Genomic DNA, 14,077 nt, shown 5'->3' with positions numbered 1-14,077 from the left:
AGAGTATTAAAAATGTATTAGGAACTGAGAAAATTAAGTATTTTAATATAAGGGAGAGAGCAGTTCGCAGAGAGTGAGCAATCAAATAACAGTACAATTTGTACCTACAAATTTCCGTACGCACGAGTCAATGATACTATGTCTTTGTTGCCACCGATGCATTCTTCTCGCGTCGTCTCTTGTGACACGTGGGATGGTGGCAAAAATCCACTAAAGTTTTGCTTGGCCATCTGGGAGGTTTTAGTTGCATGCGAGATGCCACGTTCTTCATCTGCGCGGCACGCGTCGGACGGCTGGCTCATGACTCATGAGCCGCGAGCCCGACATGATTGATAAAAACCATCACGCACCAGGCACCACGCAGTGTCTCGTGCGATCTGAAGTCGGTTTGGGACGAAGCAAAATGTCCTCTAGCGATCAAAATCCAGCCGCCACGCCCGCGTCGGGCCCCGACGAGCCCTCGCCGCCGGGCAGGCCAACGGCGGTGTCCTCGCAGGTCCTGGACATGGGCGCGCAGCTGGTGCAGGCGCTGAAGCCGGTGCGGCAGATGAAGCAGCACGCGTGCAGCATCGCGCTGTACGCCCACGACTTGCACCGGCAGATGGAGGTCCACCACTTCGTCTCCCGGCTCAATCAGGACGTGCTCCAGTGCGCCGTCTACGACTCCGACAAGCCCTCGGCCCGCCTCATCGGTACGCGCCTGCCGCCTCCTCTTCTTCTCCGCTGCGCCTGCACCGCTGCACGCCGCACCGTTACAAAGATTACAGTTGTGATGCAGGCGTGGAGTACATCGTCTCGGACACCATCTTCGAGGGCCTGCCGCCGGACGAGCAGAGGCTGTGGCACTCGCACGCGTACGAGGTGAAGGCCGGGCTGTGGACCGACGTGGCCGTGCCGGAGGCACTGCAGAGCTCGGAGATGGCGAGCCTCGCCAAGACGTACGGCAAGTTCTGGTGCACCTGGCAGGTGGACCGCGGCGACGCGCTGCCCCTCGGCGTGCCGGCGCTCATGGTGTCGCCGCAGGCCGCCGAGCCTGGCCGCGCGCGCGCCGAGCTGGTGCGCCGCCGTGACGAGAGGTACGGGGTCGACAGCTCGGCGGGGGGGCTCAAGGCGGCCAGGGTGGAGATGGACGAGCCGGAGTGGATCAACCCGAACGCCGACTACTGGCGGCTGCACCGCAAGGGGTTCGCGGTAGACGTCGTCCCGGCCGAGATGAAGCGCCACGCGCCCTTCCCGTGAGCTGCCGGTTTTCTTCGTTGTGACCGGTTATCTTTCCATTTTTTAACAAGGCCATTTAAGTGACATGCTGTCTAAGTTTTGAAGGGGAAAATGTTCTAAAAATTCCAGGCATGTCACAAAATTCAAACATCTTGTCCTCGCATGGTTCATTTGATCCTTTTTCAACGCCCACGAACTTGACTTGTATAAACCTTTGTGTGATTTACAATCACGTTCATAAAGATTCAAACACCATATTGACTGGAGAGGAGAAAATAAACTCTTCCCAGGCAACTCGAATGGACGCAGATATTGCACGACGAGTCACGCTATTTGTGAGCGCGTGACCTCCCGCCGCCGCTGCCCACCGCCTCGTCGCGACGTGGTAGAGTCTCGCTGAGGCTCCGAGGCCACGGCCCTCCTACCCATCCCCCGTCGCTATGGGCATGGTTGTTCCTGCCCGGTCGTCTTCTCTGTCGCCCGCCCCGTCGTCGGGCCATCTTGCCTCCACCGGTGGTGGAACTTGATGATGAAACAAAAGGGGACCATCAGCACTAATTTCTTATTTAATATGTATACTTATTAATTTTAATCATCAGTTTAATAGCTATTTGATGGAATTTTCAATCAGCAAGGAGGGGACATGGTCCTCTTTGGTCTGCATGTAGCTCCGCCCATGGCCTCCTCAGAGATGGCGAAGAAGAGAGGCTGACTCCGCAGAGGAGTCGCGCGGCAGCGATGGAGCACGACTGGTCGCGGAATAAACTTCGTGAACTCAAATGGTCCATTTTTTTCATCGTTAAACCATCGCTAGAGTCTACTTTTTGCCATGATCAAAAGGCAATGGAAGACCCTTCCTGCTACTTTTGTGATCAAGATGAATGTATGCAACACTTGCTCTTTTCCTGTTGTAATGCTAAGGTGGTGCTCGGATCCGATGACTAAAATTTAGGAGGTGTGTCGGGAGAATGTTACATGGGGTGTTCGGATACTAATAAAAAAATAAATTACATAATCTGTCAGTACTCCAAGAGATGATTTTTAAGCCTAATTAATCCGTCATTAGCATACATTTACTGTAGCACCACTTGTAAAATCATGGCCTAATTACGCTTAAAAGATTCGTCTCGCAAATTAGTCGTAAACTATGTAATTAGTTTCGTAATTAGTCTATATTTAATACTTCATGCATGTGTCCAAACATTCGATGGGACAACGACTAAAGTTTAGGAGAGACAACCAAACACAACCTAACATGATTTGGGCTACCTTTGCTATGTGTTTGGGGGCCACTGACATCCCTTCTTCCCCCGACGATGCTGGAAATGGTGTCAGAAATGGATACCAAGTGGGGGGAAAATCTTTGGTGTAGGCATTGTGGCCATTTAGGGCGTGCTTGGTTACCTGACTTCTTTCTAGCCTGGCTAGGAAATAAGTAGTCAGGCTAGCCTCAGTCTGCCTCCGGTGAGACAAGATGGACTTGTTTAGTTGTCTACACTTCTAAGCCAGGTAAACATCTAGTTATATTTGGGCCTTGTTTAGATGTCATCCAAATTCCAAGTTTTTTCACTCTCTCTCCATCACATCAATTTTTAGCCGCTTGCATGGAGTATTAAATATAGGTAAAAAAAATAACTAATTACACAGTTTAGTTGGAAATCACGAGATGAATCTTTTGAGCCTAGTTGGTCCACGATTGGACAATATTTGTCAAATAAGACGAAAGTGATACTATTCATCGGGTTGAAATTTTTTCGCAATCTAAACAAGGCCTTGGTTGGCTGGTTTGATTTGGACAGAGTCCTCTCTTTTTTTTTTTTTAGCATGCAGTTCAGTCTTGTGCCATGCCTCCCCCAGACAACTGCGAGATTTGCAGGCTAACGGCTGCAACTCTGTAGCTGCTTGGTATTGGGATGGGGCGCAGAGGACAGACGAGCGAGCAGAAGAGGTCAGCTGCGACAGGCCCTAGCTGTCACCTGCACCCTTGGCGGCGCGGACGGCCACTAGCAACGGGCGTAGCCACCATGGCAGCGTCCAGCGCTCCGAGCTTGACGAGAAAGCCGGCCCTGCTTCGAGACCGTGTGCCGCGCCGCCTCCTCATTCCGCCGCGTGCCCCAGCTGCCCGAGCACCGCTGCCGCGTGAGACACCACGGCTGCTCCACGAGCCGCGTCGCCAGCTACACAAGAGCCGCCGCCGCGCATGAGGACAAGGTGCAGGCCACCGCCGGAACCGCTGCGCTGCCGTCACCGCCTCGTGCAGAGTGGGAGCTTTTTCACCAGTGGTGAGAGAGACGACATGGACGACCGCCGCAGTGCGTGAGGAGGTGACGGGAACAATTGCGGGACCTAGCACAAGCCTGGCTCCAGAAAAAAAACGACTCCCATCCACGCTCTTCTGGAGCCTGGTTAACAGGCCAGTTTGGCTTATGGGGGCCTGGCTACAAGGCATATCCTGGTAACAAACATGTCTAACTTGGTCTCGTGGAGCTTGGCCAGGCTGGAGGCAGGGAACAAACAGGCAATATGGAAGACTAGAAACAAACGGCGTGTTCGTTGGTTGGTTTCTGGGCTGGTTTGAGCTGGTTGATGCTAGTTTGTTGTGAGAGGAAAATACTATTGGCTGGTTGAATAAGCCTGGCTGAAACCAACAAGCGAACATGGTGAAAGTTTGCCAACCTGATTCAAGATGCTAGGAAGGACGGTGATGCTTATCAAGAGCCGGCCAGTTGAGAGCCGCGATTGTTTTTGTGTTGTTATATGCTCAGTAAGTCAGCAGTCTGTTTGTCATTAGCGTGCTGGTCGGTAGTTTCAAAGCAGTGGCTTGGTACTTGGTAGCCTGTAGAAACTGGTGCCCCTTTCTTTTCTGTTTTGTCGTTGGCTTGTTCTGGCCGCTCTTTTCTCTGTTTTCTAGCGTTGGTGGCTTGTTCTGGCCGTTTTTTTTTTGCTTCCGGAGCTATACCTAAAACTCTGCTGTATTTTCCGTTACTTATTAATGGGAATGGAAAATCCCCGCTTTGAAAAATTACATATCATGCCGAGCAGGTTGACACGAGTCGGTCGCTCGGGCAGCCGAAAGCCCGAAACGCGGACGCGGGACGCCCCCGCGGGGCAAGGCCGCCTGCGCACACGGTCGGGTCGACGGGTCCCCTGGGTTCCCCAGCCCACCGCCCACCACCGCCACCGCCGCGGCACCACAGCGCGCAGCGTACACGACGCGGCAAGCCCCACCAAAGAAGAACACGCGCGGTTCACGAGGCAGGGCAGTAATTGAAAGCAGGCGACCCGGTGAACCCGGTGAACCCTGACGTCCAATCCGCCGCGCGCCGGGACCCACTCCCTCATCCCTCACTGGCTGCACCTCTGTCCCACTCCCACGCCCTGCTCTCTCTTGACTCTCGCTTTTTGTTGTTGTTTTTTCGCCGCCTCCTCTAGTCTTCTCCGCCCTTCCCTTCGCTCGCCCGTCTCATTTCTCAGCTCGAACTGCTCTCCCCCTCCTCTGAGTCTCAACCCCCCCATCCCCGTCTCTCGCTGGCGGAGCGCGCCTGCGCCACGGGTGAGAGGAAGCCAGGATGGCCAAGCCCGCTGCCGCTGAGCCATTCTCCATACGGTAAGCGCGCGCGTCCTTCTCCGTCTTTCCCGGCTCGAGCTTCTGCTTCGTCTTGACCGTTTGGCATGGCTGTGTTCTGACGCGAGCGGGGGTGTTCCCGAGCTTACGCGGCTGACCTGTTGGACTGAATGGCGCAGGGGTTACGCCATGAGGATGCGAGCCGTCGACGCGGCCGAGTGCTACCCGTTCGTCGGCGGCGGCTGCAGCGAAGGGGAGGGGGAACCGCCGCCGCCGCGGTTCCCGCCGATGGACCCGAAGCCGCTGTCACGGTGGTGGCATCACGAGCTCGCGGCGGGTCAGGCCCGGCTTTTGGCTGGCGCCAAGGGCGGAGAGGTTGCGGTAGACGGCGGCCGCGGTGGTGGGCTGCGGAAGGGGACCAAGAGGAAGGGATCTCGCTCGAGTTCCACGAGCGAGAGGGCCAGGAAACGGCGGCTTGTGCTTCAATTTAGGTCCTTTCTGACGAACAAGGTATGACTTTGCTTCATGGGTGCATGTGCTTTAGCTTGGTGGGCTGGTAGGTTTTAGACTTTTAGGTTTAGGGTGAGCCACAAGCACATTGTACTGAACAATCAACAATGTGCAAGAAATCTGTTCTTACAAAGTACTGAACAATGCCCAGATAGTGGCATAGCGCAACGCAGCGTGTTGAAAAATTGTGAATTTCCTGCTGTAGGATTTTGTTCTTAATCAATTAATTCTAGTGGAGGAGTGTTACCATCTTTAAACACTGAGCCTATTAACATCAAAGTTGTATGCAATGTACTGAACGATGCCCAGATAGTGGCATAGTGCAACGCAGCGGGTTGAAAAATTGTGAATTACCTGCTGTAGGATTTTGTTCTTGATCAATTAATGCTAGTGGAGGAGTGTTACCATCTTTAAACACTGAGCATATTAATGAATAATGATCCCCCCCACCAAATCATGTTCTAGAACTCTGATGAGTTGTAAGCCATAATTCAACTTTATCTAAACTAAACTACTCTCCACCAGCTAGGCATTTCCAGGAAGAAATCTTGTTCTCATTCTTTTGTGCTAGAGATAGTGTAACAAAATGTATTGGAGATGCATTCACGATAGTATTCTCACGAACTGCTTTTGAACAATCTACAACCAAAATGCATAAATATTCATTTTCCCTCTATGAAGCTTCGCTCCTTATTTTCAGCTCATAGTAAGTAATACATGTTCATTAACAGGAGAGAACTGCTAAGCCTCAGTCAACATCTCGTTTGCATGAACACAAGTTGCATATAGCATTGCGGAGAAAGCATAAAAGTTCTACTGTCCATACAAGTACAGAACTTGAACTAAGGAAGAAACTGGAAGAGGCACGTGATCGCATGCCAACTCATGAAAACAGCGTGAATAAGCGAAACAAAGAAAGAACGGACCCTTCTAGTGAAATGAATAGTGACCTCTTGGGGATAAAGGAAGTTTCCTCTGTAAATAAGCAAGTCATAGAAGTCAATGGTTCAACTAATAATCCTACAAATACTGGCTATGAAATGGTGAAAACTTCCACAGGGCTCAAAGATGATATCTTTGGAGATCTCCCTCTCCTCGAATTAGAAAGCTCCAAGATTATGTTTCGGACTGGTGTTCATGAACTTCCAACTGTTATAGAAGAATCATTTATAACAAATCAAACCGAAGCAGATTCTATACCAGAAGCTGTACCCTTGGAGCTGATAGATGCATCTGACATCACTGCTCAGACGCCATCTCCTCTTGAAGACTTGGCGAAAAGTGAAGACACTGAGCCAGCATGCATCTCCCACAATGATGTGGCAGGGAGTCACCCATCCACTGTTGGAATTGATGGTCTGCCAAATCATAAGAACATCAATATGGTGAAACCAGGTCTTGGTGATATGCAGTTGAAATTTACTGACGTGTCTGCTTTAGGTTCTCATTCTGTTCTGAGGTCAAAATGTGGTTCTGGTAACCCTCTGCAGGGTTGTTTTGATGTGAACAAAAACTGCTCTCAGGAAATAAAAAAACATGGTACAAATTCTACTAGCAGTCCACCTGCCATGAGAACCAGAGCTGAAGAAACTAAATATAAAGATGCACCAGTTAAGGGCAAGAAGAGTACTGAGATCACTGCAGTGGTTGCACTACCTGTGCCTGCCAACCAACTTTCATATCAAGCTAGCGTGTTGCCCTCTGCAGTATCACATACAGTTTTCAGCACAAGAGTTGATTCAAATGACATGTCTTCATTCAGAAGTATGCCTGCCAAGGAATGCGTCCCAACTACCAGACCTGGTAACTTCAGAACTAATGTGTGCCATGGAAGTAGGAAACATGTGGATTCATGTGCGGCACTATCTACAGATAACCAGGGTAGCTCGCTTTCAAAACTTCACCCAATTTGCAGTCCTGCTAACATTGGGATGGCTTTTATGAAGCTACCGGGCCTTGAAAGAATGGAGATCTCAAACTGCAATGTAAAGATAGGTGAAAACAGGTTTAGTAATGCAGAGTCAATGAACGCAGTAAGATATCAGAAACAACAGTTGTTGAGTGGCATGACCTATGTAATGCAAGGTCAGAAACAGATTGGTCGAAGCAGCTCTCAAGTTGGGAAACCAGCTCTGGATGGTTATGGGGGCCCAGGTGATCATCATCTGCAGCAACCCACGGTTCGTTTGATGGGTAAGACCGTCTCAGTTTGCTTACATAGCAAGGATCATAATGTATCGACCATGGATCAAGTGAGTCCTGACAATGTTGCCATTGAAACAAGCCGCCTATCCACAATCTCATGTCAGTTACCCCAAAAGAGATCATTCCCTTGTCAGGATTCTGTGACACCAAGAGTGCATCTAAACAATTCTTCAGATTTTTTGGCAAGGATTCCCAACAATAGCGTGCCAGGGCAAAATACAACTTTCAGTGGCCTCCATAACCAAAGGCCACAACCAATAAATAGTGCTCCAACAGTGAAAGATTGCACTTGGAATTTTGGTAATCAGTTTGTTCGTCAAGCTGAATTCAATAAGGCAGCTGTAGTCTGCACCAACTCTCAGACCAGGCATCTAGAGCTACATCAACCACCTCATTTGATAAGCATTCCTCAGAATCAACAGTCTCATTTGTGGACTCATGCAGCACACATGAGTAGGAAAGATCAGTGTTTTGTGGATCCAGCAGCGAACCAATCTTCCCTGGTTCCAAAATCGTTGCTAAATGCAAGCATGAAGGAAAAGTATCAGAAATCAAGTTTGTTGTCTTACGATGATCCTAGTTCTATGCCTATTCGCCAACCCTACCAGATACCTGGCGCGGAGTCATCTTCTGCACCTGCCATATCCTTTTTTGAGTATGGTGTGAATAATTGTTTGTCCAGAAGCTCTTCTCCTGGACTGAGTCTTTCTCTTGCAACTGGTTTGGCTAATGAGTCTGTTTCAACAGGCAGAGCAGCTTGTGCGGGCAGTCTTTCAAATGCAGATGGCAGGAAGGTTGCTAGCTTTGCCGAACCAATAAGCAATAGACCAGCTTATGCAGATATTGTTTCACAGCAACCTGCAAAGCCAATAAGCAACAGAACAGCTTATGTGACTGATAATGTTTCACAAAAACCTGCAAAGAGACAACTTGATACAGATACACAGGATTTTATGTCTATGGGCCCAAACTTTGTGAACCATTCACCTGGCTGGTCACTTAGTGATGCAGTTGGTCCTCAGGTACTTGATTTTAGTAAAAGAATAGCAAGAGATGCTGTTCAAACGTCAAGAAATGAAAGCAACAATCCAAGGGCCAGTTCTGGTCCAGTTCCGCCTATTCAAACATGGTCTAGTCCTGGGTTGGTTGCAGGGGCTAATACCATGTCGAAGCATTTCTAAACCTGAATGATCATTCCAAACTGCTATACTCCACCAAATTTTCAGTTGATAGTGGTGTCAATTCAGTTGTATTATAGTGGAAAGCAAGAAAATAATAATAAGGCGTCCTCATTGAAGATAGCTCTGGAGTTTTTCAGTATTCAAACAGTCAGGCACAGGAAACTTGTAAGAGGTCTACATTTCTGAACATGTTAGTTTAGCAATTGATGGATTGCTTTATTCTTGTAATTTTCCGGTCAAATGTGCAAGGTTATTTGATTGTTTGATTACATGTCATGCCATATCTGACAAAAGCTTGAGGACAGTTCAACTGTACAGATTGTAGCTACTTGAGTGTTTTGTGGGCATTCAATTTCTAAGACTAAGCCGTATTTGCTATGAACCCACTTGAATGGGCAGCCGTTCAATTTCACAGACGGTGTACTGTATTATTTATAAGCTTGAAAGTAAAGCATAAAATTTACTTTCAGTCAGCTTCTGTAAGCCATCATGCAAACTTTCGGATGCTGCACGTGATTGATTTGCAATTATTAGTCACTGCTGTTACAAAGCTGCACGTTTCACCTTTTTGGCTCTTACATTTGAAAGATAGTCGAAGCGAACATTCAGAATGAAATGGTCCTATGCCAGATTCATCAGTCTTGGCCTTTATGGTAATCAGCTGCGGTGCAAATGATAGCTGCTGGCTCCTTGATTCCCACTAAAAAAACTTCTGCAGCTTCACTGTTGGGACCCCTCTGATCCTACAACCTAGGAAAAAGGTTACTGGTGATGCACGCAGTTGCTTCAGACCTTTCCAACTGCAATGTTCGTACTTTCCTTGAACCAAGAGTAAAGAAGACTTTGCATGGTATCAGCACGGATGCCTTTCTTCCTCTCCTCCTTTAATCCCCACAATATCAAACAACCTTCACAGAAGTATAAATCCATCTGCGCATCCCTTGTCATCTACACCGTCGCAAAACGGGAAGGAGATCAAGAACGTCAGGCCAAGCTTCTCACAAGTGAGAATCTCAAAACGAGGAGATCAAGAAACCTTAGAGCAATCTGGTCGCAAGTTGTGACAACGGATCATGGGTGTTCTTGGTACCCTTGCTAGAAATCTGGACGCCCTTGTTGGGTAAGCTCTGCATGCCTGGAGTGTTTATGTTTCAATGCATGTCCTGGCAACAATGGCTGCCCCAAAGCCTTTTGGCCTTGTTCTGTTCTCTGATTCATATTAACTCTGACCATTTCCATAATTCCTTTCTGCATCGGACGCGGACAGGCCAGGGATCATGCTGCTTTATCCTCTGTAAGTAATAATCCACTCCTTCAGCTGAGACACAATCACCACAGTACCGTGTGCTAAATGCTAATAGAGTTTGTTTCTCTTTTTTTCTTCTTCAAAATTAACAGGTACGCGTCCATGCGCGCCATAGAGAGCCCTTCTTCCCTGGACGATCAGCAATGGCTCACCTACTGGGTCCTGTACTCCCTGATCACCCTCTTCGAGCTCTCATGCTGGAAAGTGCTGCAGTGGTAAGTTTGATTCTTCCGGTGGCCACACGCTGAGCGCCTGAGACCCCGAGAACAAAGAATTCACCTTAAGCGCGCGGCGGTTCTTTTGATCTTTTCTCAGGTTTCCCCTGTGGCCGTACATGAAGCTGCTCTTCTGCTGCTGGCTGGTGCTGCCCATCTTCAACGGCGCAGCCTACATCTACGAAACGCACGTCCGGCGCTACTTCAAGATCGGCAACTACGTGAACCCGAACTACAACGAGCGCCAGCGCCGGGTGCTGCAGATGATGAGCCTCGACGCGCGCAAGTCTGTCGAGCGCTTCATCGAGACGCACGGGCCCGACGCGCTCGACAAGATCATCCGAGCTGTGAGTTCTTCTTTCTTCGTCGTCCAGGGTTCATTTCATTTTTTGGTGATGATTTTGGAATCGCCTTTTTTTCTTCTGACGGAGAAGCATCTGAAACTGGTGCAGGCTGAAGAGGAAGCCAAGAGGACCTAGCTTAGCGTGCGCTGAACTGAAGGAATTCAATTCATAGTTTCAGAATTCAGATGGGGTGAAGGCGAAGCAATCTGAATTGCCTGGCGTGGATTGCTGTATTTCTATCGGTCGCATTGTGTAATTACTTGTGCAGACATGGTATGCGTGTGTGATTGATCTTTACGTCGGGCTTGCCAACAGTTCAAGAAAAGATGCCATGGGCTCATGACTCATGAGAACATGGTTTGAATGAAGCTGCAAATTTGGTGTACTTGTGAAATCCTTTATATCAGCTAAATACGTCTGTCCGTATGCAACCACACAACAAATTTATCTGTCTGATTAAATTACCAGAACATGTGATTGGTGCCTGTTTAATTTTGATCTTTTGCCGATTCAGGCACGCATGAGCATTAATTAAAAACGAAAAAAAGTGCATCAATTATTTTTCTAAGTATCCGATGCAAATACACCAAAGTATGAGTTGCAAAAATTACAGATATAAGAGCTTGTACAGGAAATAATATTGGAGCCCCGTTTGGACTATATTAGGGGAATGAACTGAACTGCTGTTATAATTTGGACGGATCGGATCAGATGGAGGCGAGCGTGCTGATGTCCATCGGGTAGACGTCGTTGGGCGACTCGGCGCGGTAGGACCGGCGTCCGACGATGATGTTGGCCGCCTCCGACGGGTGGAACGCGTCCCAGAAGATGTGCTGGTCCCTGTTGGCGCACGGCGCCTGGTACGGCAGGCACGTCACCTGCCCGTTGTTCCTGCCCACCCCGCAGCACCCGGCGTTGGTCACCGTGAACCCTGCACGCACGTACGCCATGCACGCACGGTGATCGATCGATATGATCGTCGTCGGGTCCAACCAATTTCACAGACTGTGTATATATTTACTAGTAATTAATTACCGTAGGAGGCGGCGTTGGCGAGGATGTCATCGAAGATGTTGTAGGCGTTGATGAAGGTGAAGTGCGCGCCGGGCAGCGCGTTGAACTCGTCGACGAGGCCGACGAGGCGGCGGTTGAACATCTGGATGGCGTCGTCGATGTGGCCGACGCAGGTGACGCCGTCGGCTCTGTAGCGCGCCAGCTCGTTGGGGGCGCACCCGACCTGCCCCACGCCGATCATGACCACCTTGCGCGCGCCGTATCTGTAGAGCGTCTGCAGGTGGCGGCGGTAGTCGGCGATGAGCGAGTCGGCGAACTGCTCGGGCGTGTACCGGCTGCCCGTGTTGTAGAAGGCCGGCATGAAGTAGTTGTTGAGGTAGTCGTTGCTGCCCATGCCGATGCTGAAGATGCACTGGCTCAGGTGATCCGACGCCGTGTCCTGGTCGCCCAGGATGCTCACAAGCGTCTGCACCGCCGTCTGGTAGTTCTGCACCTGCCCCGCGAACGGGATCCGACCGCCCTGCATAAAGAAAGCGTGCAATACACTAGCTAGTTAGTGGTTGTTCCCTTGTTGGTTTTGTCTTTTCTCATCACGCATTGGATTCGCTAGCATACATACCAGCTGTTGGCCGGTCTCGGCGCGGATGCCGGCGGCGGCGGAGGCGAAGTTGGCGCCGCCGAGGAGCTGGTCCCCGCTCGTTGCGGCGAACGGCGGGATGAAGTTGTCGAAACCCAGAAGTCGAGCTGTGCAATTTGCAAAGGAATTAAGCACACTATAATTCATCCCAAAAAGGAAAGAAAAACACATGGACGAAGCTAGATGCATGGCATGAGTGTCTGCTTCAGGAGCTCTGGCACGAGTGACTCGTGCAAAGTTTTATACTACTAGCAAACATAATTGAACGTAGGCGGTGTATCTTCATCCGATCCATCCTCCTATACAGATCTAGCTACAGCCGCGTTTCTCTATCCACCCCAGTGTACGTATTAAATTCCAGGTAACAGTCATCGACCGAGCACCTTAATTTGTTTCACGCTGCTACATTGGCAAGTTGGATGACTGAGGAGCGATCAGCTTGTGTGGACTGTACTGGACTAGCTAGCTCGTCGGCTCTTCGCCTCTTCCTTCTTCAACAACTACAGCTACGAAACTCCCATCCGTCTTACTAATTATTAGTTTATTACTAGCCTCTCCCAGACATGTGAGGTTACAAGTTATCACCCAGACACGTGCATGACGACCATAAAACATCGATCGCGTCACCTGCTACTATAGAGCTAGCTAGTATGGACAAACGATAGATCGACAACAACAGCTGCCTGCCTGCTGTGCTAGCCTGCTTGATCGACTTGAGCGTGTGACCACACACCGTACCGCCGGCCAAGCCGGCCGGTTGTGTAGCTAGCAGCTTACCGATGACATCAACGGTGGTGAGTCCGTTGGTGAAACGCCCCGACGGCCCGCCGGCGAAGTCGATGCCGTAGGGCGGGTAGTTGGCGCGCGCCATCGACAAGAGGTAGTTGTTGTTGCCGTTGTCCACCAGCGAGTCGCCGAAGATGAAGTAGCACGGCACCTGCGGGGCGCACCGCGCCACCGCCAGCGCCCAGCTCACCACCGCCACCAGGCACAGCAGACGCCTCGTCGGCCTCACCTCCATGGCGCGCTGGCCGACTTGTCGGTAGCTCACTAGCTCTAGCTAGGTGCTCGGGAAAAGGAGATATCTCGATCGGTGGACCAATGGCGGCCAAGCAACTGCTCCGTCGTCCCTGAACGACACGCGAGTCACGCGGCAGTATATATAGGCAGGAAGCTGGGCGAGTGCAGTGCAGGGATGGAGCCATGGAGGAGTGCACACTCGCCTGCATATGGCAAGGTCGCATGCAGCGCAGTGTCGTGGGCCGGGCGCTCCATCGATGAAGCGGAGTTGGAAACGGAAGCTCTGGGAGCCGCCGCGCATTCAATCGCGGCAACGTGCCCATGTCGTTCCGCGGTTCCGCTGCAACTATCATCCCTGCCCCAGCTGCTCCAGGACCCGATTACTACTACTGTGCTGTTCTGCAGCAGCAGCCAGCGGTTGCCGGGGTTAGGCGTACGGATCTCGTCACTTCATTGAATTCCCCAGGCCAGGCCACGCCCAATGCAAGGATGATCCCAGTGAAAAGTGCTATCACCGCGCTGCGTGGTGCGTGTGCGCATTCGTGATGATGGTAGCAAGAAGACTGGGGTTCGCAGCAGCCTGCTGTGTGGAGCGGAGTTGCAACAGTTACTGCTAGATCCGGTGCATGGACCCTTCCCCTGGCGTGCAGCGGCAACAGGACCTGTACCTCTATACTACACTCACTGTACTTCAACAGTGCTTACCCTGCCGTTTCTTTAGGCCCTCGGCCTTGTTTAGATTGTAAATTTTTTCACTCTCTTCGTCATATCAAATCTTTGATACATGCATGGAGTATTAAATGTAGATAAAAAATAACTAATTACACAGTTTGATTGTAAATTACGAGACGAATCTTTTAAG

At 50.2% G+C, this 14,077-nt stretch overlaps 3 protein-coding genes across 4 annotated transcripts; 2 read left to right on the top strand and 1 right to left on the bottom strand.

Moving 5' to 3' along the window:
- Window positions 1-306: 306 nt before the first annotated feature.
- On the top strand, window positions 307-1,385 carry LOC136452901 (oil body-associated protein 2B). The gene is made up of 2 exons (XM_066453482.1): window positions 307-692; window positions 779-1,385. Exons 1-2 carry the CDS (start codon window positions 308-310, stop codon window positions 1,237-1,239), a joined length of 846 nt encoding a protein of 281 aa, XP_066309579.1. The 5' UTR covers window position 307; the 3' UTR covers window positions 1,240-1,385.
- A 3,218-nt stretch (window positions 1,386-4,603) lies between these two features.
- Window positions 4,604-10,883, top strand: LOC136450407 (HVA22-like protein f). 2 transcript variants are annotated; one of them, XM_066450829.1, is made up of 5 exons: window positions 8,689-9,799; window positions 9,947-9,973; window positions 10,078-10,200; window positions 10,301-10,547; window positions 10,653-10,883. In XM_066450829.1, exons 1-5 carry the CDS (start codon window positions 9,753-9,755, stop codon window positions 10,677-10,679), a joined length of 471 nt encoding a protein of 156 aa, XP_066306926.1. In that variant the 5' UTR covers window positions 8,689-9,752; the 3' UTR covers window positions 10,680-10,883. The 2 variants fall into 2 exon arrangements, with proteins under 2 accessions (XP_066306925.1, XP_066306926.1); XM_066450828.1 differs by lacking the exons at window positions 10,301-10,547; window positions 10,653-10,883 and adding exons at window positions 4,604-4,825; window positions 4,963-5,293 and having other exon boundaries at window positions 6,025-9,973; window positions 10,078-10,195.
- Window positions 10,884-11,045: 162 nt separating this feature from the next.
- On the bottom strand, window positions 11,046-13,506 carry LOC136452900 (GDSL esterase/lipase At5g45670-like). The gene is made up of 4 exons (XM_066453481.1): window positions 12,973-13,506; window positions 12,178-12,302; window positions 11,580-12,078; window positions 11,046-11,475 (listed from the first exon to the last, which is right to left on the bottom strand). The coding sequence occupies exons 1-4, from the start codon at window positions 13,214-13,216 to the stop codon at window positions 11,252-11,254; spliced, it is 1,092 nt and encodes a 363-aa protein (XP_066309578.1). The 5' UTR covers window positions 13,217-13,506; the 3' UTR covers window positions 11,046-11,251.
- Between the last annotated feature and the right edge of the window lie 571 nt (window positions 13,507-14,077).

The sequence above is a fragment of the Miscanthus floridulus genome, chromosome 5 (genome assembly GCF_019320115.1).
Source record: "Miscanthus floridulus cultivar M001 chromosome 5, ASM1932011v1, whole genome shotgun sequence".
Taxonomy (NCBI): domain Eukaryota; kingdom Viridiplantae; phylum Streptophyta; class Magnoliopsida; order Poales; family Poaceae; genus Miscanthus; species Miscanthus floridulus.
The sequence above is the reverse complement of the archived record's forward strand: the minus strand, read 5'-3'. Positions and strand labels throughout refer to the sequence as shown.